General features: G+C 43.4%; 1 protein-coding gene across 7 annotated transcripts in view; it reads right to left on the bottom strand.

Annotated features, from left to right (window-relative positions):
• Positions 1–24834, bottom strand: part of LOC139576950 (citron rho-interacting kinase-like) — a 97368-nt gene that overhangs the window by 14583 nt on the left and 57951 nt on the right. For 4 of the 7 annotated variants that reach the window (XM_071403580.1, XM_071403578.1, XM_071403576.1 and 1 more), the window contains 13 exons: positions 23418–23611; positions 23209–23344; positions 23023–23127; positions 22707–22847; positions 14867–14989; positions 14480–14699; positions 14145–14315; positions 5204–5377; positions 4877–5057; positions 4499–4587; positions 3536–3640; positions 3204–3373; positions 229–273 (listed from right to left, as the gene is read on the bottom strand). In XM_071403580.1, coding sequence (XP_071259681.1) covers positions 229–273; positions 3204–3373; positions 3536–3640; positions 4499–4587; positions 4877–5057; positions 5204–5377; positions 14145–14315; positions 14480–14699; positions 14867–14989; positions 22707–22847; positions 23023–23127; positions 23209–23344; positions 23418–23611 — 1854 coding nt within the window. The remainder of the gene's footprint in view (positions 1–228; positions 274–3203; positions 3374–3535; positions 3641–4498; positions 4588–4876; positions 5058–5203; positions 5378–14144; positions 14316–14479; positions 14700–14866; positions 14990–22706; positions 22848–23022; positions 23128–23208; positions 23345–23417; positions 23612–24834) is intronic. The other 3 variants (XM_071403577.1, XM_071403581.1, XM_071403583.1) reach the window with 3 other exon arrangements.

Raw genomic sequence — 24834 nt, 5'->3', positions numbered from 1 at the left:
AAGAATAGTAAGGACTGTGGAGAAAACAGCGTGTGGTCACAGCAGGAAAGATGAACACACATTCAAGACAAACATGCACAGCATTATTCTCAATATTGTAATTCTAATGTTGTACTGTAATTGAAAATGTATTGTAATTGTAATTTCATTGTAATTGTCTGTATTAAATGCCTGTGTGTCTGGTATCAACAGGAAAGCAGACAAATGCAGCCTCGTAGGACTCTTTACCTGGACCAGAGGAGGCAGAACCATCTGTCTTTTGGACACAGCAGCCTATGTGCAGTGAAACCCCATAGAACGGGTAGAATAGAGCAAATCAACAAAACATGCCCACATACAGGGACATACAGTATGACATGATGAAAAAGCAACAAACAGGTGTGAGAGAAAGAGAGAGCGAAAGAGACAGAGAGAGAAGAAGAGGGACAATTAACGACACATACAGTACAATAGACATCAGAGGTTGCTCACAAAACTTTACAACTGCAGTAAATTTACCACCTGATTTTTTTTTTTTAAACCATTAAAAAATCATTCATAAACATTTAATGGATGCATCATATTCATCACAAGTATGCTGTGTTAAAGAAAACAACTGATGGTAATTGTAAATGCACTGTGGTGGTAAAGTATTATGGATAAACCCCATACAGTAAAAAATTATGTTTTAACACTTGATGAGTCAGACCTGAGGCAGCTAGACAGAGCAAATACCTTAAAAACATTAGGCAAGGGAAATAAGGGCCTATCCACCTGGCAGCCCTGACATCAATGACAGCTATTGGCTGAGGCTATTGTTAGGGTTGAACTGGGATGTAGACATGAAGCTAGGGTTAGAGTTAGGGTTGTGCCTGGGGTTAGGGTTGAACTGGGATGTAGACATGTAGCTAGGGTTAGAGTTAGGGTTGTGCCTGGGGTTAGGGTTGAACTGGGATGTAGACATGTAGCTAGGGTTAGAGTTAGGGTTGTGCCTGGGGTTAGGGTTGAACTGGGATGTAGACATGTAGCTAGGGTTAGAGTTAGGGTTGTGCCTGGGGTTAGGGTTGAAACGTGGATGTGGACATGAAGCTAGGGTTAGAGTTAGGGTTGTGCCTGGGGTTAGGGTTGAAACGTGGATGTGGACATGAAGCTAGGGTTAGAGTTAGGGTTGTGCCTGGGGTTAGGGTTGAAACGTGGATGTGGAAATGAAGCTAGGGTTAGAGTTAGGGTTGTGCCTGGGGTTAGGGTTGAAACGTGGATGTGGACATGAAGCTAGGGTTAGAGTTAGGGTTGTGCCTGGGGTTAGGGTTGAAACGTGGATGTGGACATGAAGCTAGGGTTAGAGTTAGGGTTGTGCCTGGGGTTAGGGTTGAACTGGGATGTAGACATGAAGCTAGGGTTAGAGTTAGGGTTGTGCCTGGGGTTAGGGTTGAAACGTGGATGTGGACATGAAGCTAGGGTTAGAGTTAGGGTTGTGCCTGGGGTTAGGGTTGAAACGTGGATGTGGACATGAAGCTAGGGTTAGAGTTAGGGTTGTGCCTGGGGTTAGGGTTGAAACGTGGATGTAGACATGAAGCTAGGGTTAGAGTTAGGGTTGTGCCTGGGGTTAGGGTTGAAACGTGGATGTGGACATGAAGCTAGGGTTAGAGTTAGGGTTGTGCCTGGGGTTAGGGTTGAAACGTGGATGTGGACATGAAGCTAGGGTTAGAGTTAGGGTTGTGCCTGGGGTTAGGGTTGAAACGTGGATGTGGACATGAAGCTAGGGTTAGAGTTAGGGTTGTGCCTGGGGTTAGGGTTGAAACGTGGATGTGGACATGAAGCTAGGGTTAGAGTTAGGGTTGTGCCTGGGGTTAGGGTTGAAACGTGGATGTGGACATGAAGCTAGGGTTAGAGTTAGGGTTGTGCCTGGGGTTAGGGTTGAACTGGGATGTAGACATGTAGCTAGGGTTAGAGTTAGGGTTGTGCCTGGGGTTAGGGTTGAAACGTGGATGTGGACATGAAGCTAGGGTTAGAGTTAGGGTTGTGCCTGGGGTTAGGGTTGAAACGTGGATGTGGACATGAAGCTAGGGTTAGAGTTAGGGTTGTGCCTGGGGTTAGGGTTGAAACGTGGATGTGGAAATGAAGCTAGGGTTAGAGTTAGGGTTGTGCCTGGGGTTAGGGTTGAAACGTGGATGTGGACATGAAGCTAGGGTTAGAGTTAGGGTTGTGCCTGGGGTTAGGGTTGAAACGTGGATGTGGACATGAAGCTAGGGTTAGAGTTAGGGTTGTGCCTGGGGTTAGGGTTGAACTGGGATGTAGACATGAAGCTAGGGTTAGAGTTAGGGTTGTGCCTGGGGTTAGGGTTGAAACGTGGATGTGGACATGAAGCTAGGGTTAGAGTTAGGGTTGTGCCTGGGGTTAGGGTTGAAACGTGGATGTGGACATGAAGCTAGGGTTAGAGTTAGGGTTGTGCCTGGGGTTAGGGTTGAAACGTGGATGTAGACATGAAGCTAGGGTTAGAGTTAGGGTTGTGCCTGGGGTTAGGGTTGAAACGTGGATGTGGACATGAAGCTAGGGTTAGAGTTAGGGTTGTGCCTGGGGTTAGGGTTGAAACGTGGATGTGGACATGAAGCTAGGGTTAGAGTTAGGGTTGTGCCTGGGGTTAGGGTTGAAACGTGGATGTGGACATGAAGCTAGGGTTAGAGTTAGGGTTGTGCCTGGGGTTAGGGTTGAAACGTGGATGTGGACATGAAGCTAGGGTTAGAGTTAGGGTTGTGCCTGGGGTTAGGGTTGAAACGTGGATGTGGACATGAAGCTAGGGTTAGAGTTAGGGTTGTGCCTGGGGTTAGGGTTGAAATGTGGATGTGGACATGAAGCTAGGGTTAGAGTTAGGGTTGTGCCTGGGGTTAGGGTTGAAATGTGGATGTAGACATGAAGCTAGGGTTGGAGTTAGGGTTGTGCCTGGGGTTAGGGTTGAAACGTGGATGTGGACATGAAGCTAGGGTTAGAGTTAGGGTTGTGCCTGGGGTTAGGGTTGAAACGTGGATGTGGACATGAAGCTAGGGTTAGAGTTAGGGTTGTGCCTGGGGTTAGGGTTGAAACGTGGCTGTGGACATGAAGCTAGGGTTGGAGTTAAGGCTACAGGTAGATTTAGGGCTAGGGTTGGGTTTAGGATTGGTTGAGTGTGTTTGTGTGTATTAGTAAGTAATTATACTCATTTAACTCCACAGTACTGTGGTACTCACTGCATCTGCCTCAGCCTTCTCCCGGGATGCTCGCCCCCCTGCCACCACAGACTCCAGCACGGCCACCCAGCGCTGCTTGTCTGGGAAACTGGGAGCCATGAAGTACAGAGTCTGTCCGGGCCAGCACGAGGTGTGGGGGTGGGACTCCAGTTTTAACACATACTGCACATCTACACACACACCACAGCACAGTGAGGGAACAAGGAGACAGTCCATTCCTAAGCAGATCATGATACTAATACGTAAAGCGCTAATTATAACCAGTTGAGGCACTATCCTAGCTCACCCACTGTGGCAGGGCTTTGCTCTGAGTGTGAGTAAGTTTGGTGTACCTGACTTGGCGGTGTTGGGCAGCTCAGACGCCCCTACAGCACCATGCACCATCACGTCTCCATCAGACAGACATAGCTCAAACTCCTCCAACGGCTTCACTGACTCTGAACAACACAAACGGAGAGAAATCAAAATGTACCCGAAAACTACACAGACCAAAATACACCACCTGGCAGCAATCAAGAACACTGTTAGTCCTGCGGAATAAGAATTGTTTGTTTTGAAAAATACTACTTGGAGTTCGACCTACAGTGAGCTCCAAAAGAATTGGGACAGTCACAATTTGTTTTTCGCTTTGGCTCTGTACTTCAGCACTTTGGATTTTAAATTATACAATGACTGTGAGGTTAAAGTGCAGACTGTCATCTTTAATTTCAGAGTATTTTAATCCATATCGGGTGAACTGTTTTTGAATTACAGCACTTTTTGCACATAGTCCCCCCATTTTAGGGGACCAAAAGTATTGGGCCAAATTCCCTTATACGTTTATTAAAGTAGTCAAAAGTTTAGTATTTGGTCCCATATTCCAAGCACACAATGATTACATCAAGCTTGTGACTCTACACGTTTGTTGGATGCATTTGCTGTTTGTTTTGGTTGTGTTTCAGATCATTTTGTGCCCAATAGAAATCAATGGTAAAATGACATGTATTGTGCCATTTTGGAGTCACTTTTATTGTAAATAAGAATAGAATATGTTTCTGAACACTCCTAAATTAATGTGGATGCTACCATGATTACGGATAGTTCTGAATGAACCGTGAATAATGTTGAGTGAGAAAGTTACAGACACACAAATATCATACCCCCAAGACATGCTAAACTCTCACCATTACAATTACATGGGAGGTTAGCATTGGGGGGGGGGGGGGGATATGATATTTGTGTCACTGTCCAAATACTTTTGGAGCTCACTGTATTTTATAATCAAATTTACTATAGGAACATTAAAGTTGTAGTACCTTCTCTGGGCTCTGTTTCGTAGATGGTCACCTTGGTCCCATCTAGCACCACATACTTCCTCTCCCAGCCCTGGCCACGCTTCACATTCCTGCAAAACACAAACATGTTTGTCACTGGGCCAGCAGCATAGACTACCACAGAGTCAGACAATCAATACCTGGGACAGATGAGCGTAATGCTTTAGTCTACAATTATACTTTGGCACTAGAGAGCCATCTCAGATGATATCAAATACAGTATGAGGGATCAGCAATCAGTCTACATTGATCAAGGGCAAGCAGACAGGCAGTGTTGATCTATAGTATAGTGCTATTAGTCAAATCTGTTTCACAGTAATAGAAAGTATGAAGTCCACACACCAGAGTTACCAGACCCACCTGGGCTGCTTCATCCACCCCTCCAGGCGAACATGTCCACTGGCCTCTTTGAGCTGCAGGCCAGGGGAACTGCCTTTGTCCCGGCACAGCCCCTCAGCCATATGCAAGGCACAGTCCCCAGGCATGCCGCACGTGGCAGGAAGACAGCGGGAGCATTTTGGATGGCACAAAGCGTGACATTCTGAAGGAGAGAAGAAAACACTTAAAGACAAGGACTGCCAGAAACACAATACTGTACAGGCTACCCTTCTGAAAAAGCCTTGCTCAACAGAAATGTGCCATGCCTAGTCAACGTGACAGGGAGTGGAAAGTTGGAATGTAGCATACCGATACAGGTGGCTGCCTGACGACCGAAGTGCACAGTATCCAGGCACACAGTACACTTGGCAGCCCTCATGTTGAGTCCCACGGTGAAGCAGTGAGGGGTGTTGTGGTGAATGCTCTCCCTCTGCCTCCCCCTCTCCCTGTCTCTCTGACTGTCCTTCATGCGATGGCCATACTCTGAACACAGCCAGAGAAGACAGTGAGTAGGGAAAGTATCCATAGCAACCACAATGATTGTATGAAGAAAAAAAAAATCTGTGCACCATGCCATGTCAGCTGTGCAAGTGAGGCAACAAACAGGAAGCATCACCAACACAACGTTCACAAGGAGCTGAAGTAAAAAGGTAAATCATATTAATAGCATCATTCACAAGTGATCAGTTCATGACTGGAACTTAACACATGCATCCAGGAATCTTCTTATTGAGGGAATTGGATTCATATGTTCCAACAGTGCGGTATAGGCTGAAAAGCTGAAAAGAAAACACCTCTGTGTATGTATGGTGTGCAGGTCTGGGTTGAGTTGCAGTGGTTCAAGATGCAGGGCAGATAGCTGTGTGAGGGTCAATGGATTGGAGTGTAGGTCAACAGATGTAAAGAAAATTGCTTCAGATTTCCAAAGCTGAGCACTTAGAGGGAGGAAAGTTTAGCTCAACAACAGTGAACGATGTATGTAAATGTTTTCATTCTCATCTATCCAAGTAGAATACAGACACACAAACTGTATGTCACAAACAAATAATGGCTCCTTAACATGATAGGGTGATTTGATGTTAGCTGGTAATGTCTAATCATCCAATCTGCTGATTTGAATTTAATTTCTACAATGATTTACCTGACAGCAGCCAGGAATGAGCATTGATACAATATTCCAACATGGTGGTAGACAATACTTTTACTATAAGCTACCAAGAAACATTTCTTTATGATTTATGTATGCATAGACATGTAAAGTTACTTTTGATGAATATACTCATTCATTGAAGTGAACACCAACTTCAGAGCTTGAGTAATTCAGTAAAGGGGCATTACTGAAAAGTGGAAGCTCCAATACAAACATTAAAAACCCAAACTTAGCATACCATACTCTACATTAAAAAATAAATAAAAAACATTTAGCAGACACTCTTATCCAGAGAAATTTACAGGAGCCACTAGGGTTAAGTGCCTTGCTCAAGGGCACATCGAATCTGCACCAGCAACTTTTCAGTTACTGGCCCAACGTTCTAACTGCTAGGCTACCTGCCGCATTAGGAGGAAGATGAATATTTGCAGGATGGTGGCGGCCATCAGGAAAGCTTGCCTGGGTACTATTACAGTTCCAAGTAGCTTTATTATATACTGCATTATATGGAAATATGGACACATTGCTGAAGCCCACACAGAGGTCTCATCTGGTGGTGTGTGTGTTAGCTGTGCATAAGGTCTTTCTGTAAATAACGGGGCCAATGTGTGACATTGGGATACACATTTCTAAATGGTTTGCAACTAAAATAAAAAGGATACGTTTACAGTACACTACCGTTCAAAAGTTTGGGGTCACTTAAAAATGTTCTTGTTTTTGAAAGAAAAGCCATTTTTTTGTCCATTAAAATAACATCAAATTGATCAGAAATACAGTGTAGACATTGTTAATGTTGTAAATGACTATTGTAGCTTGAAACGGCAGATTTTTTATAGAATATCTACATAGGCGTACAGAGGCCCATTATCAGCAACCATCACTCCTATGTTCAATGGCACGTTATGTTAGCTAATCCAAGTGTATCATGTTAAAATTGCAACTGTTGTACTGATTAAAACTGGCCTTCTTTAGACTAGTTGAGTATTTGGAGCATCAGCATTTGTGGGTTTGATTACAGGCTCAAAATGGCCAGAAACAAAGAGATTTCTTCTGAAACTCATCAGTCTATTCTTGTTCTGAGAAATGAAGGTTATTCCATGCGAGAAATTGCCATGAAACTGAAGATCTCATACAAAGCTGTGTACTACTCCCTTCACAGAACAGCGCAAACTGGCTCTAAACAGAATAGAAAGAGGAGTGGGAGGCCCCGGTGCACAACTGAGCAAGAGGACAAGTACATTAGAGTGTCTAGTTTGAGAAACAGACGCCTCACAAGTCCTCAACTGGCAGCTTCATTAAATAGTACCCGCAAAACACCAGTCTCAACATCAACAGTGAAGAGGCGACTCCGGGATGCTGGCCTTCTAGCATGCCCCGTTCAAAAAATGCAGAACTGAGAACAGATATAGCCCTTGGTTCACTCCAGACCTGACTGCCCTTGACCAGCACAAAAACAACCTGTGGCGGACTGTAATAGCATCGAATAGTCCCCGCGATATGCAACTGTTCAGGGAAGTCAGGAACCAATACACGCAGTCAGTCAGGAAAGCAAAGGCTAGCTTTTTCAAGCAGAAATTTGCATCCTGTAGCTCTAACTCCAAAAAGTTTTGGGACACTGTAAAGTCCATGGAGAACAAGAGCACCTCCTCCCAGCTGCCCACTGCACTGAGGCTAGGTAACACGGTCACCACCGATAAATCCATGATAATCGAAAATGTCATTAAGCATTTCTCAACGGCTGGCCATGCTTTCCTCCTGGCTACTCCAACCCCAGCCAACAGCCCCCCCCCCCCCCCCCCCGCCCCACAGCTACTCGCCCAAGATTGTAAAGCTGCCGCGCCCCTCTTCAAAGGGGGTGACACCCTAGACCCAAACTGTTACAGACCTATATCCATCCTGCCCTGCCTATCTAAAGTCTTCGAAAGCCAAGTTAATAAACAGATCACTGACCATTCCGAATCCCACCGTACCTTCTCCGCTTTGCAATCCGGTTTCCGAGCCGGTCACGGGTGCATCTCAGCCACGGTACTGAACGATATCATAACCACCATCAATAAAAGACAGTACATATGCAGCCGTCTTCATCGACCTGGCCAAGGCTTTCGACTCTGTCAATCACCGTATTCTTATCGGCAGACTCAATAGCCTTGGTTTTTCTAATGACTGCCTCGCCTGGTTCACCAACTACTTTGCAGACAGAGTTCAGTGTGTCAAATCGGAGGGCATGTTGTCCGGACCTCTGGCAGTCTCTATGGGGGTACCACAGGGTTCAATTCTCGGGCCGACTCTTTTCTCTGTATATATCAATGATGTCGCTCTTGCTGCGGGCGATTCCCTGATCCACCTCTACGCAGACGACACCATTCTGTATAGTTCTGGCCCTTCCTTGGACTCTGTGCTAACTAACCTCCAAACGAGCTTCAATGCCATACAACACTCCTTCCGTGGCCTCCAACTGCTCTTAACTTCTACTTGCTACCAAACCCGGATCCGGGAGCACCCCCCACAGTAAAAAAGCTGACTAGCATAGCCTAGCATAGCGTCACAAGTAAATACAAGCATCTAAATATCATTAAATCACAAGTCCAAGACACCAGATGAAAGATACAGATCTTGTGAATCCAGCCATCATTTCTGATTTTTAAAATGTTTTACAGGGAAGACACAATATGTAAATCTATTAGCTAACCACGTTAGCAAAAGACACAACTTTTTTTACTCCACCATTTTTTTCCTGCATCAGTAGCTATCACTAATTCGACTAAATAAAGATATATATAGCCACTAACCAAGAAACAACTTCATAAGATGACAGTCTGATAACATATTTATGGTATAGGATATGTTTTTTTTGAAAAATGTGCATTTTTCAGGTATAAATCACAGTTGTACATTGCAGCTGCAATCTGAAATAGCGTTGGAAGCAGCCGGAATAATTACAGAGACCGACGTCAATTACCAGAATACTCATCCTAAAACATTTCTGAAAAATACACAGCATACAGCAATCGAAAGACACAGATCTTGTGAATCCAGACAATATTTCAGATTTTCTAAGTGTTTTACAGGGAAGACACAATATGTAAATCTATTAGCTAACCACGATAGCAAAAGACACAACTTTTTTTCTCCACCATTTTTTTCCTGCATCAGTAGCTATCACTAATTCGACTAAATAAAGATATATATAGCCACTAACCAATAAACAACTTCATAAGATGACAGTCTGATAACATATTTATGGTATAGGATATGTTTTTTTAGAAAAATGTGCATTTTTTAGGTATAAATCACAGTTGTACATTGCAGCTGCAATCTGAAATAGCGTTGGAAGCAGCCGGAATAATTACAGAGACCGACGTCAATTACCAAAATACTCATCCTAAAACATTTCTGAAAAATACACAGCCTACAGCAATCGAAAGACACAGATCTTGTGAATCCAGACAATATTTCAGATTTTCTAAGTGTTTTACAGCGAAAACACAATATATCGTTATATTAGCATACCACATGAGCTAACATCACACCAGCATTAAATCAAGGCAAAGGGGGCGATAACGTTATCGCCACCAAAATATATTAATTTTTTCACTAACCTTCTCAGAATTCTTCAGATGACAGTCCTGTAACATCATATTACACAATGCATATAGAGTTTGTTCGAAAATGTGCATATTTAGCATCACAAATCTTGGTTATGCAATGTAATCTGTCAAAACATGGCATGCATTCGGGCCGGCGCCATCTTGGAAAGGCACCTATGATTACGATTATTTATCGATTAGATTGACTAAAAAAATACAGGTTGGACAGCTAATGAAAGATGCATTGGTTATTAATGCAACCGATGATTTAGATTTTTAAAATTAACGTTACAAGACATACATTGTGAGTTACAGCCAGACTAGTGCCGCAAAAAATGGCCGACAACTGCGTTTACATTTTTCCACATAAATACGGAATAAAATCATAAATAACTCTTACTTTTGGACGAGCTTCCATCAGTATCTTGGGCAATGTGTCCTTTGTCCAAAAGTATCGTTGCTTTGTTGTAAAACGACCTCCTCAACTTCAGAACTAGCAGCTAACGATAGCTACACGGCACACACATGCCCAAATCGTCAAATGCAATACTAAGGAAATTCAGAAAAATAGCAATATACTCGCATAAACTGATATAAATCGGTTTCAAATAACTTCGTTATGATGTTTCTAACACCTATATCGAATTAAATCACAGACGGATAGATCTTTGATCAATAACGAGAGCTTTTGAGCATGCGATTCTGATGTCCTCCCTTGCGTCCACCCGTAGCACACGTTCCAGCAGGTATATCTCACTGATCATCCCCAAAGCCAACACCCCATTTGGCCGCCTTTCCTTCCAGTTCTCTGCTGCCAGTGACTGGAACAAATTGCAAAAATCGCTGAAGCTGGAGACTTTTATTTCCCTCACCAACTTTAAACATCAGCTATCTGAGCAGCTAACCGATCGCTGCAGCTGTACATAGTCCATCTGTAAATAGCACACCCAATCTACCTACCTCATCCCCATACTGTTTTTATTTACTTTTCTGCTCTTTTGCACACCAGTATCTCTACTTGCACATCATCATCTGCTCATTTATCACTCCAGTGTTAATCTGCTAAATTGTAATTATTCGCTCCTATGGCCTATTTATTGCCTACCTCCTCATGCCTTTTGCACACACTGTATATAGACTTTCTTTTTTTTCTACTGTGTCATTGACTTGTTTATTGTGTTATTGGCTTGTTTATTGTTTATTCCATGTGTAACTCTGTGTTGTTGTCTGTGTCACACTGCTTTGTTTTATCTTGGCCAGGTCGCAGTTGTAAATGAGAACTTCTTCTCAACTAGCCTACCTGGTTGAATAAAGGTGAAATAAAAAATAAAAAAATACAATCAACGATCCTGTGGCCAAAGTGGAGGCACAAGCACTTGTAGAGGAAGTTGGGTCCTATTTGTGAAGAAATTAATGTGGAGGCTGTTCTGAAAGAGAAGAGACTGAGAAACAGCAAGAGGCATTTCAGCTATGAGGCTCCTGTTGAACCAGTGACTGATGCACTGAAAAACCTTGAAGTCAACTACTTCAACATTGTGGTCAACTCCGCTGTTGACATCCATGGATGAGAGATTTGAAACACTCAACAAGTTGAAAACCAAATATGGAGTGCTGCTGAACTTCAGCACTGCCTCTCAGATGTCCAGTGAATCTTTAAAGGCTCACTGCATGGACGTCGAAAACACTCTAACCTTCAGAGATGACTGTGACATCAGTGGAATGGATCTGACACACGAGATTCAGAATTGACCTGATCTGCCATCAGATAAGATGACTGCCTTTGAGCTGCTTTCCTTTCTCTGTTATAAAAACCTGGAAGAACTCTATCCTATCCTTTTGGACAGCCCTAAGAATTGCAGTCACCCTACCAGTAACAGTAGAATCGTCAGAGAGGAGCTTTTTAAAATGAAAGCTCATCAAAAGCTCCCTGAGGTCTTCCATGTCACAGGAACGTTTGAATGGTCTGGCCATCATGAGCATAAATCATGACCTGGGGAAACGCATGTCCTATGATGACTTCCTTGATGATTTTGCCTCAAAGTGCAGAAGGGGAATATTTTGATAGTAAGATTTTAATTCAAACATTCAAATGTTTACACACTTAGTAACATTTAAGATTGTATGGCAGAAGTGCATGTGTGTAAATGCCTGCTTAACTAACTATGTGACATACATTCTCCATTTCTTCCAGACAGTCCAGACAGACTGGTGTCCATGCTGATGCTGAAAATGCCCAGGCTGTAGAGGGAACCAAAGTTAATCACACAGCTGTATAGGTTTTATTTGACTATTTTGACACATATAGCTACAGCCATAGCCTATAGGCTTATGTTTACATTGTATAGCCAAAGCTAATTGTATAATATTGTGAGGACTGGACTAATTACCAGGCAGCAGAGCCAAAGCTCAATATTTTCTACAATTTCTTATGTTAATGTTAATATTCACTTATCTTAAGATTCTATAGAAAATATTGTATTCAATAAATATTGTTTGTTTATACCTCATTCTGTTCTGTATATGTCTACTTATTCTTAGACCGACAGATGGAGCAAACTGTTTTAAAGGAGGGAGGATTGTAGTGGGAGCACTGGGGTGTCAGGTGTAACTGTGTGGCAATGGCAAATGGTTTACATGGCTCACGGGTCAGGTAGGAGGGCCCCTTAGCAGAATTTTCCTAGGGCCCCAGGGAGGTCAGAACCAGCTCTGGTTGTTGCATTGCATGTGAAATCACAACAGCTGTCCGTCACTTGACTGCCATTTGAAAAATTCCTTCCTGGATCAGATGATGTGTGAAAATATCACAGTGTATCTAATCAGCCGGACACCAATCGCACATCCAACAAGTATTATGCATAGTTATTGAAGAACCACATTAATGACAGTATCGATTTAGGTTTTAAGTATCATGGTAAGGTGACTCTTTCAGTTAGAAGCATTCGATTTTGCAATTGCATTAATTATTTAGGATTTTTTGTGCCCATGAAAACTGTTTTCACCCTGTAACATAAGGATACACAAACTGTTATATAATTACGCTGCATTTCTGAGATGTCTATATAAAAACCTGTCAGACAGCCAGATCCAGGATTCTTACAGGATTCAAGTTCAATGTCTAATTTAACTGATTAATGCTTAATATATGATATAACGACAACTAACGCTGCCATAAATGTACAGAAAAGTAATGTTTTATGACACACGATTTTGGAATTCATCAAGACACCGACCATGATAAAGGGTTAAACATTTCAATCAACTTGTGAATTGTATTGAATATAGCTATGATCCCCCTTATATCTTAATGTAATGACATGAAGAAAAATGGCAGATTATTATCAATTAACCTTAACCTTTATTTAACTAGGCAAGTCAGTTAAGAACAAATTCTTATTTACAATGACGGTCTACCAAAAGGCAAAAGGCCTCCTGCGGGGATGGGGGCTGGGATTAAAAATAAAAATAAATGAAACAAAAATATAGGACAAAACACACATCACGACAAGAGAGACAACACAACACTACATAAAGAGAGACCTAAGACAACAGCATGGCAGCAACACATGACAACACACCATGGTAGCAACACAACATGACAACAATATGGTAGCAACACAACATGGCAGCAGCACAACATGGTAGCAGCGCAAAACATGGTACAAACAGTATTGGAAACAGACAACAGCACAAAGGGCAAGAAGGTAGAGACAATAATACATCACGCAAAGCAGCCACAACTGTCAGTAAGAGTGTCCATGATTGAGTCTTCGAATGAAGAAATTGAGATACAACTGTCCAGTTTGAATGTTTGTTGCAGCTCGTTCCAGTCGCTAGCTGCAGCGAACTGAAAAGACGAGCGACCCAGGGATGTGTGTGCTTTGGGGACCTTTAACAGAATGTGACTGGCAGAATGGGTGTTGTATGTGGAGGATGAGGGCTGCAGTAGATATCTCAGATAGGGAGGAGTGAGACCTAAGAGGGTTTTATAAATAAGCATCAACCAGTGGGTCTTTGCGATGGGTATACAGAGATGACCAGTTTACAGAAGAGTATAGAGTGCAGTGATGTGTCCTATAAGGAGCATTGGTGGCAAATCTGATGACCGAATGGTAAAGAACATCTAGCTGCTTACCTGCTGATCTATAAATGATGTCTCCGTAATCTAGCAGGATAGGATGGTCATCTGAATCAGGGTTAGTTTGACAGCTGGGGTGAAAGATTACGATAGAGGAAACCAAGTCTAGATGTAACTTTAGCCTGCAGTTTTGATATGTGCTGAGAGAAGGACAGTGTGCAGTCTAGCCATACTCCCAAGTACTTGTATGTGGTGACTACCTCAAGCTCTAAACCCTCAGAGGTAATAATCACACCGTTGGGGAGAGAGGCATTCTTCTTACCAAACGTTTCAACAGCTGTAACAAGTTGTCCAGTGTAGGTAATCCTCACTGGTACCCTAGTTTATAGAAAGACCCATATACACTCCCATGTCCACTACTTCTCCAGAAGGACTCACCCTCAGGGGTGGCAGCCTCCTTCCTGCGGCTAGAGTTCGAGGTAGCCAGCAGGTTGCTCGGGCCCTGCTGGTGCTCAGGAGACTTCACCATGGCAGACATCATCATCTGCTGCCGCGTTGTGGCAGGGGTGTCAGGGGTACCACCATGGTCCACAGGTTTGTACTGGACCGCTGGATGTGTGTATAGAGAGAGAGAGAGAGAAATCATAAAGGGAAAGTCATTAGACCTGGTGTGAGTTTGATGTGCTACTTGTTGTGAGATAGCATGTGCTGGACCACAGCAGTGGTCTTCAGTGGGATTATTTCCTGTTTATTTGAGATGACAGTGTCCTCACCCTCCTCTCGTAGGGAGCGCAGCTCCAGTCTCATCTTCTGCAGTGCATCCTCCAGTTCAGAGCAGCGGGTGCGCTCCTTGTCCAGGGACACTTTCATGTCACTGTACTGCAGGGGCACCGGCTTCATGGAGGGTGCAGGGGACACCTGCTGGGGCACCTGGGACTGGCCCTGGGCTGCCATGGCAGCCAGCAGGTCCTCTCTGCGCCGCCCAAATAGACCCTGGGACAAACACACACAAACACACACACAACTGTCACTGAAAAACATTCTGAGAAAATATTTGGAATAAAATGAAAAGGTCCATGAAAAGGTGCTCTAGAAATGGTAATGTATGTATTAATGCACTCTGTGTCTCTGTACCTGTATTGTGAGCTGTCCAGTCTCACCTTTTTCTTCTTGGAGCCCCCCTGGTCCACCCTGGCCTGGAGGAAGTCTATGAGTTTGGATTGCTGGGTGATTGTCCCCTCCAACTTCACTTTCTCATGGGAGTACACAGCCTGCAGGTGGAGCTAAGTGAACATTACTAAGGCATTGAATTTCTACTCATGTACCTCTGTCTGTCTGTGTGTGTGTGTGTGTGTGTGTGTGTGTGTGTGTGTGTGTGTGTGTGTGTGTGTGTGTGTGTGTGTGTGTGTGTGTGTGTGTGTGTGTGTGTGTGTGTGTGTGTGTGTGTGTGTGTGTGTGTGTGTGTGTGTGTGTGTGTGTGTGTGTGTGTGTGTGTGTGTGTGTGTGTGTGTGTGTGCATCAGTGTTAATTCTGGTACTCTTTTTAGATTTAGTCTAGTCTTAGTCATTTTGACTAAAATATCATTAAGTCACATTGTTTTCATAATATAATGATTTAGTCTAGTTATTCAAAATGACAAAAATAGTGGGCCATTTAAGGAAACTGAATGCCCTTTCTTTTTAGTCATATTTTAGTCACATCACATTTGTATTGCCTCATTAACCTATAGTAAACATAAATCACTGACTTCCATGTGCACAAACATACATAGCCTTGTCCTACCAACATATTTTTCGGCTTAACATCTGTTGTGGAAATTCTTACACAACGATTCTCTTCCCAACAGCCAAATTGTCGGTAGAACACATTACTCTGCAGCAGATAATACATCACATCCCTTGACAAGGGCTCCAGACAAATGTTTTCCACAGTGCCACCAACTTTTTCAGTGGCACCAGCCCATGATTTTGTAGCACCAAATTTTTGTTATCATTCATCTTATAAAGTAATTCACAGTGCTTTAGACTGTGTAATCGACTAATGAGATGGTAGGCTATTCAATAAATAAGTTGTTTCATCTAACATGTCCAAGCAGGAATGCATGATTCAAGATATTTTGATGTGCAACCTAATCCAGTGATTGTCGTGAATTGTGAGATGACAATAGGGTAGTGTTGTTTGTTATATTTTAATGTTAAAATAGGGCTTCAGAATATTCTGAATTGTTTTGTTCAGTAAATATGAATTTTCATACATCTTTGTGTGCACTAATATCATATGCAAATTTATTTTGGGGCTTATTCACCACATGAGGAAGTGAACTCTAAACACATTAGCTAGCTCTCTAATTAAGCATTAAGGCATGGGGGGGGGTGCCTGGATACAGCCATGTTATTTTGGCCATAAAACACAACCCCTCGAGTGCCTTATTGCTTAATTAGAGATCTAGCTGATGTGTTTAGAGTTTTCACTTCCTCATGTGGTGAATTCTGGAGCCCTATTTTAACAGTAAAATATAACAAACAACAATACTCTATTGTCAGCTCAAAATTCATGACAATGGCTAATGCGCATTTCGCGCACTTCGTAATTTAAAGCCATATCAAATATATGGGTTGTAAAATACAGTAGTTGCTATTGAGTTCAATATTAAGAGATTACAAATACAAATTATACCCACAGAAAGCTGAGAACAACAGTTGTTGTTTTCATCGCTATGTATTTCCCGCAATTTGACTTTTTAATCTTATACAACTAGAAGCCTTTTTCCTCTCGTTCGGAGCGCACATCAAGTGGCTCGCTTATCACAGCAGCAGGCCCCAGCAGAACAGGACCCAGCAAAACAGGCCCAGGGGCTGGACAGACACTTTTGTTACAGGAATTTTTTTGAAACTTGTGAGTTTGAAACTCGCACGCGACCAATTACAAATTGAACTTGCACAGCCAAGTCAAAGGGTCATAAAATGCCACTTAATGGTTGCAGTCTGGAGCCCTGCCCTTACAAAAAAAGATTGCGGTTTTGAAACTGCAGTAAAAGTGCAGTTTAACTGCAGTTATATTGCATCTAAATGCAGTTACACAGCAAAATTACTGCAGTAAAAAAAACGGTGTTATTCTGGCCACAATCACCCGACCTCAACCCAATTGAGATGGTTTGGGATGAGTTGGACTGCAGAGTGAAGGAAAAGCAGCCAACAAGTGCTCAGCATATGTGGGAACTACTTCAAGACTGTTGGAAAAGCATTCCTCATGAAGCTGGTTGAGAGAATGCCAAGAGTGTGCAAAGCTGTCATCAAGGCAAAGGGTGGCTACTTTGAAGAATCTCAAATATAAAATACATTTTGATTTGTTTAACACTATTTTGGTTACTACATGATTCCATATACAGTGGGGAGAACAAGTTTGCAGGTTAAGTCATTAATTTGCATTTTATTGCATGACATAAGTATTTGATCACCTACCAACCAGTAAGAATTCCAGCTCTCACAGACCTGTTATTTTTTTTTTAAGAAGCCCTCCTGTTCTCCACTCATTACCTGTATTAACTGCACCTGTTTGAACTCGTTACCTGTATAAAAGACACCTGTCCACACACTCAATCAAACAGACTTCAACCTCTCCACAATGGCCAAGACCAGAGAGCTGTGTAAGGATATCATGGATAAAATTGTAGACTTGCACAAGGCTGGGATGGGCTACAGGACAATAGGCAAGCAGCTTGGTGAGAAGGCAACAACTGTTGGTGCAATTATTAGAAAATGGAAGAAGTTCAAGATGACGGTCAATCACCCTCGGTCTGGGGCTCCATGCAAGATCTCACCTCGTGGGGCAACAATGATCATGAGGAAGGTGAGGGATCAGCCCAGAACTACACGGCAGGACCTGGTCAATGACCTGAAGAGAGCTGGGACCACAGTCTCAAAGAAAACCATTAGTAACACACTACGCCATCATGGATTAAAATCCTGCAGCGCACGCAAGGTCCCCCTGCTCAAGCCAGCGCATGTCCAGGCCCGTCTGAAGTTTGCCAATGACCATCTGGATGATCCAGAGGAGGAATGGGAGAAGGTCATGTGGTCTGATGAGACTAAAATAGAGCTTTTTGGTCTAAACTCCACTCACCGTGTTTGGAGGAAGAAGAAGGATGAGTACAACCCCAAGAACACCATCCCAACCGTGAAGCATGGAGGTGGAAACATCATTCTTTGGGGATGCTTTTCTGCAAAGGGGACAGGACGACTGCACCGTATTGAGAGGAGGATGGATGGGGCCATGTATCGCGAGATCTTGGCCAACAACCTCCTTCCCTCAGTAAGAGCATTGAAGATGGGTCGTGGCTGGGTCTTCCAGCATGACAACGACCCGAAACACACAGCCAGGGCAACTAAGGAGTGGCTCCGTAAGAAGCATCTCAAGGTCCTGGAGTGGCCTAGCCAGTCTCCAGACCTGAACCCAATAGACAATCTTTGGAGGGAGCTGAAAGTCCGTATTGCCCAGCGATAGCCCCGAAACCTGAAGGATCTGGAGAAGGTCTGTATGGAGGAGTGGGCCAAAATCCCTGCTGCAGTGTGTGCAAAACCTGGTCAAGAACTACAGGAAACGTATGATCTCTGTAATTGCGAACAAAGGTTTCTGTACCAAATATTAAGTTCTGCTTTTCTGCTGTATCAAATACTTATGTCATGCAATAAAATGCAAATGAATTACTTAAAAATCATACAATGTGATTTTCTGGATTTTTGTTTTAGATTCTGTCTCTCACAGTTGAAGTGTACCTATGATAAAAATTACAGACCCCTACATGCTTTGTAAGTAGGAAAACCTGCAAAATCGGCAGTGTATCAAATACTTGTTCTCCCCACTGTATGTTATTTCATAGTTTTGATGTCTTCACTATTATTCTACAATGTAGAAAATAGTAAAAAATAAAGAAAAACCCTGGAATGAGTAGGTGTGTCCAAACTTTTGGCTGGCACTGTAAGTATTCACACCCCTGAGTCAATACATGTTGGAATCACCTTTGGCAGTGATTACAGCAGAGAGTCTTTCTGGGTAAGTCTCTAAGAGCTTTGCACACCTGGAGTGTACAATATTTGCACATTATTCTTTTAAAAATTCTTCAAGCTCTGTCAAGTTGGTTGTTGATCATTACAAGACAGCCATTTTCAAGTATTGCAATAGATTTTCAAGCAGGTATAATAACAAACTGTAAATACGAAGAAAATAGTTAAATAACGAGCGTAGTTGGTTTACCCATGGAAAAATACAGGAATCTTCCAGACAAACGAAACACCTTTTTTGCCCACTTTGAGGATAATACAGTGCCACTGACGTGGCCTGCTACCAAGGACTGTGGGCTCTCCTTCTCCGTGGCTGACGTGAGCAAGACATTTAAACGTGTTAACCCTCGCAGGGCTGCCGGCCCAGACGGCATCCCTAGCTGGGTCCTCAGAGCATGCGCAGACCAGCTGGCTGGTGTGTTTACAGACATATTCAATCTCTCACTATCCCAGTCTGCTGTCCCCACATGCTTCAAGATGGCCACCATTGTTCCTGTACCCAAGAAGGCAAAGGTAACTGAACTAAATGACTATCGCCCCGTAGCACTCACTTCTGTCATCATAAAGTGCTTTGAGAGACTAGCCAAGGATCATATCACCTCCCCCTTACCTGTCACCCTAGACCCACTTCAATTTGCTTACCGCCCCAATAGGTCCACAGACGATGCAATCGCCATCACACTGCACACTGCCCTAACCCATCTGGACAAGAGGAATACCTATGTAAGAATGCTGTTCCTTGACTACAGCTCAGCATTCAACACCATAGTACCCTCCAAGCTCATCATTAAGCTTGAGGCCCTGGGTCTCAACCCTGCCCTGTGCAACTGGGTCCTGGACTTCCTGATGGGCGTCCCCAGGTGGTGAAAGTAGGAAACAACATCTCCACTTCACTGATCCTCAACACTGGGGCCCCACAAGGGTGCATGCTCAGCCCCCTCCTGTACTCCCTGTTCACCCATGACTGCGTGGCCATGCATGCCTCCAACTCAATCATCAAGTTTGCAGATGACACAACAGTAGTAGGCTTGATTACCAACAACGAGGAGACAGCCTACAGGTGAGGGTACTCGGAGTGTGGTGTCAGGAAAACAACCTCTCACTCAACGTCAACAAAATAAAGGAGCTGATCGTGGACTTCAGGAAACAGCAGAGGGAGCACCCCCCCTATCCACATCATTGGGACAGCAGTGGAGAAGGTGGAAAGTTTTAAGTTCCTCGGCGTACACATCACAGACAAACTGAAATGGTCCACCCACACAGACAGTGTGGTGAAGAAGGCGCAACAGCGCCTCTTCAACCTCCGGAGGCTGAAGAAATTTGTCTTGTCAGCCAAAACCCTCACAAACTTTTACAGATGCACAATTGAGAGCATCCTGTCGGGCTCAATCACCACCTGGTACGGCAACTGCATCACCCACAACCGCAAGTCTCTCCATAGGGTGGTGCAGTCTGCACAACGCATCACCGGGGGACAAACTACCTGCCCTCCAGGACACCTACAGCACCCGATGTCACAGGAAGGCCAAAAAGATCATCAAGGACAACAACCACCCGAGCCACTGCCTGTTCACCCCGCTACCATCCAGAGGGTGGGGTCAGTACAGGTGCATCAAAGCTGACCCCGACAGACTGAAAAATAGCTTCTATCTCAAGGCCATCAGACTGTTAAACAGCCATCACTAGCACAGAGAGGCTGCTGCCTACATACAAACTTGAAATCATTGGCCACTTTAATAAATGGATCACTAGTCAATTCAATAATTCCACTTTAATAATGTTTACATATCTTACATTATTCATCTCATATGTTTATACTCGATTTTATACCATCTATTGCATCTTGCCTATGCCGCTCTGTCATTGCTCATCCATATATTTATACGTATATATTCTTACTCTTATTCCATTCCTTTACTTAGATTTGTGTGTATTAGGTAGTTGTGGAATTGTTAGATTACATGTTAGATATTGCTGCACTGTCGGAACTAGAAGCGCAAGCATTTCGCAACACTCGCAATAACATCTGCTAACCATGTGTATGTGACCAATACATTTGATTTGATTTGATTGGCTGAGCTAATGGATGGGCTGGACATGCCGAGAGATGAGTTCAGATTGGTCTGACATGCTTCTGTCTATAACATGAGCTGCAAAGTATGTGCGGAGAATCATGTCTACCGTGGCTTTTTTTGAAAGATGATGAAAACTGAAAAAGTTTTGCTACTGCTCTCAACATTGCTGCCCTGAAGTTAATAGCTCTATCGGTGTCGTTGTCACGGAAGAAGTTGACAGAGTTTTGAAATCAGTGGAATGCCATGTGGAAGCAGAGAGATGATTGCCAAATGCGGAGAGAGTCCAAAAAGAGAACACAGTAAGAAGGCTGTTGTATAAAACACCTGTCTCCGGATTACATCTTCAAACTAAGGGCAACCATGGCATCCATGACAGAGAGAGAAGCATTCATCCATGTATACGGGTAAGAGTCTAGCTACATTTTCAGATATTATAAGTTTCTAATTTTGTCAGAAATTCGTTTTCATTGCAAGTTCAAGTGTACTGTTAGCTAGTTAAAGTTATCTGGCTTGCTCACTAGCTAACATTACGTGTATGATCTGTGTAGGAGTTCTAGAAAGAGGCCCGAGTTCCAGAGTTGAATTTCTGAGTTGGATGACTGTTCAAATCGATTTTTCCCAGTCGGAGTTTGTTTCTTCAGAGTTCCCAGTTGTTTTGAACACGGCATTAGAGTTGGGATTATGGTTAATCGTTTAGCTAGCTAGCTAGCTACATGTCTAAACAACACACTCCACTATGCAAGTAACCATTTCACTGTACCGTTTACACCTTCTGTATCCTGTACATGTGACAAATAAACGTAGATTTTATTTGATATAGTGTGTGTTTACCAGAGACGGTAATGTGAAGAACAATAAGACCTTCACCAAAGTCAGTTTAGGATATAGGCCAAGGACTACAGTTAATTTTTACTACTACTTTTTGCTACTACTTTCACCGCTTTTAGTCTTGAAATCTTTGGTTGTTTACTACACTGTGAATCGTCAAAGAGATGGGTGAGGCTAAGGCTTAAGAGGGTGTGAACGATGCTGACTGGGTGTAGATAAAGAAGAGCTCTCCAGTAGGTGTACCAGAAATTCACGGGCCATTTTCTCCAAAGTGGGGTAACAAGTTTATCAACTTTCAAAGCAGGATTACTTTCTCAATGTTTCTCAAATGCAGTGTACCGTTTTCTAGCTCAGTCTCTACTTTTAACCAATGTAAAAAACACCCTTACAAATTTGTCTACAGTCCATTTGGAAAGTATTCAGACCCCTTCCTTTTTCCCACATTTTGTTACGTTACAGCCTTATTCTAAAATTGATTAAATAAAAAAATCTCAGGACCTTAGACTGGGGCAAAGGTTCACCTTCCAACAGGAAAACAATCCTAAGCACACAGCCAAAATAACGCAGTAGCGGCTTCGGAAAACAAGTATCTGAGAGTGGCCCAGCCAGAGCCCGGACTTGAACCCGATCGAACATCTCTGGAAAGACCAGAAAATAGCTATGCAGCGACGCTCTCCATCCAACCTGAGAGAGCTTGAGAGGATCTGCAGAGAAGAATAGGAGAAAATCCCCAAATACAGGTGTGCCAAGCTTGTAGCGTCATACCCAAGAAGACTCGAGGCTGTAATCGCTGCCAGAGGTGCTTCAACAAAGTACTGAGTAAAGAGTATGAATACTTATGTAAATGTAAATGTTTTTGCTTTGTCATTATGGGGTATTGTGTGTAGATGGATGAGGAAAACAAACAATTGAATCAATTTTAGAATAAGGCTGTAACATAGCAAAATGTGGAAAAAGTCAAGGGGTCTGAATACTTTCCGAATGGACTGTATGTGTGTGTTTGCTCATGCATGCGTGTGTGTGTGTGTGTACAGTACCTGGATGTTCTCCAGCTGGTACTCCAGGTCAGTCCTCTCAGACTTCAGCAGGTCAGTCTGGTCCAGAGCGTCCTGCAGCCCCTGGGTTAGTCGGAAGATGTGGCTCTTCTGAACATCTAACTGCTGCTGCAGGTTTCCTTGCTGAGGGAGGGACACAAACAGTATCAACAGACATTCTGTGATATTTCACTTCTCACAAGACAAACAAACATACTCGGTTATAATAGAGGAGTTTTTATTAAGCCCAGGTATGTGACATTATATGATATAAATAACTCAAATATATCACGGGCAGAATAAGAATAACGTAGCCTACGTCATCCAGCAGCCTCTGCTTCTGCTCCCTCTCAGTCTCCAGCTTCTGCTGCAGACTCCTTGAATTCATCTCCAGCATGGCATGCTTCTTCTCCAGGTCATTCAGCTAGAGGGACAGAGACAGGATGTACGGGTCTGCTTTAGACAGAGAGATAGACAGAGAGACAGACAGACACATAAGGCTCACTGTGTCAGAGAGGTTCTCTGCTTTGAGTTTCTGGTCCTTGAGGGCCTCCTGCAGGGCCAGAATCTCAGCCTTGTGCTCCTTCACTGCCTGCTCAATAGACTGACGAGCCTCCGAGTTGCGCAGGTCAGCACGTAGCCTGAAGAGGAATAAGAGAGGGGACCATATGAGTGTGTGTTTGTGTATGTTGTGTGTGTGTGTGTGTGTGTTACCTGTTCTGCTTCTCGTTGTCCAGCAGTCTCTGGATCTCCCTGGTCCTCCTCTCAGCCTGGTTCTTCTCTTCCTCCAGGGCTCCCCTCCAGGCATCCCATTGCCTCTCCTTCTCCAGCAACTCATCATTCAGGGTCTCCAGCTCCAGGACCTGCTCCTCCAGCATGGTGCACGTGGTCTTCAGGGTCTCAATGTTCTAACACAGAACATGGAAAACATAGGACGGGTTACATGAGAATAGAAGTCATGTTATTCAACTGTTCAGTTCTGTTCTAACAGACAACATGAATATCTTAGAGAGATTGTAAGAGATAAACTTACATGAGACAACTATTTAAGGTACTTTTAATAGAGTTTTGTGGTCTTAATGATGACTGTTCTGAAGTCAGCCCTCTGAGTAATGGACATAGTATCCCAAACCAAAATCAGTAACGTCAGATTCTGATCATCAGGAACATTGACATTCAATGGGTTGTGCTCCACAGTTAAAAATAGATACAAGTAACTTTGAGAGATAGGGCACATACTGAGCTACGTCTGTATGTTTCCTATTTCCTTTGCTTGAGACAAACACTGGGATAAAAATATAGCAGCAGCAGCACCATGGTCCTCTGAAGTCCACACATCCAGGGCTGACACGACCTGGGAACGATGTGGATGACACATCCCTCCCACTCATGGTCGGATCCCTCTATGACTTCCATCCCTGGTTACACAACCACTAGCTAGGAAAGAGAGACTAAGAGCTCTAGCTACTGAACGCCTACACACACACCATCCCACAGGGGCAGAGCACAGCATCACACAGCCTCCTCCCTCCCTCCGCCCACCCTCCCCTCCCCTCTCCTCTCCTCCCTTCCTTCCAGCCTTCCTTCCTCCCTACCGCCCTCTCCTTCCTCCCTCCCTCCCCTCTCCTCTCCTCAATCCGCTAACTGAGCTGGAGATACATAACAAAAGAACAGTCAAGTATCTTCTGCCTGATTTATACTCTCTCCACTCAATCACATTAGCTGGTATAGTGTGTGTGTGTGTGCAAGTCTGTGTAACCTATAATTGATTGTTGAGGAGTATGGAGAGATGTGTGTGTCAGTTTGTGTGTTTGGGGGTATGTGAAATGAAATGTCTGTGAAAGAAAGAGAAAAATAGAGAGAGAGAGAGAGCTCTCTATTATGCCCATTCTGTTAACATGTTAGAGTGTGTTTGTTCTATACGGTACTATGTACCTATGGTCATGAGTGAGTGTGAGTGTATGTGTCACACCTAGGGTTACAAAATTCTGTGAACTTTCAATAAATTCCCTGGTTTTCCAGAAATCCTGGTTGGAGGATACCAGATCTCCTGCTTATTCCCTCCTGATTCCGGGATCCTCCGAACCGGGATTTTGGGAAAACCAAGAAGTGTATTGAAAGTTTGCAGAAT

Source organism: Salvelinus alpinus, chromosome 5 (assembly GCF_045679555.1).
Source record: "Salvelinus alpinus chromosome 5, SLU_Salpinus.1, whole genome shotgun sequence".
Lineage (NCBI taxonomy): Eukaryota > Metazoa > Chordata > Actinopteri > Salmoniformes > Salmonidae > Salvelinus > Salvelinus alpinus.
The sequence above is the reverse complement of the archived record's forward strand: the minus strand, read 5'-3'. Positions and strand labels throughout refer to the sequence as shown.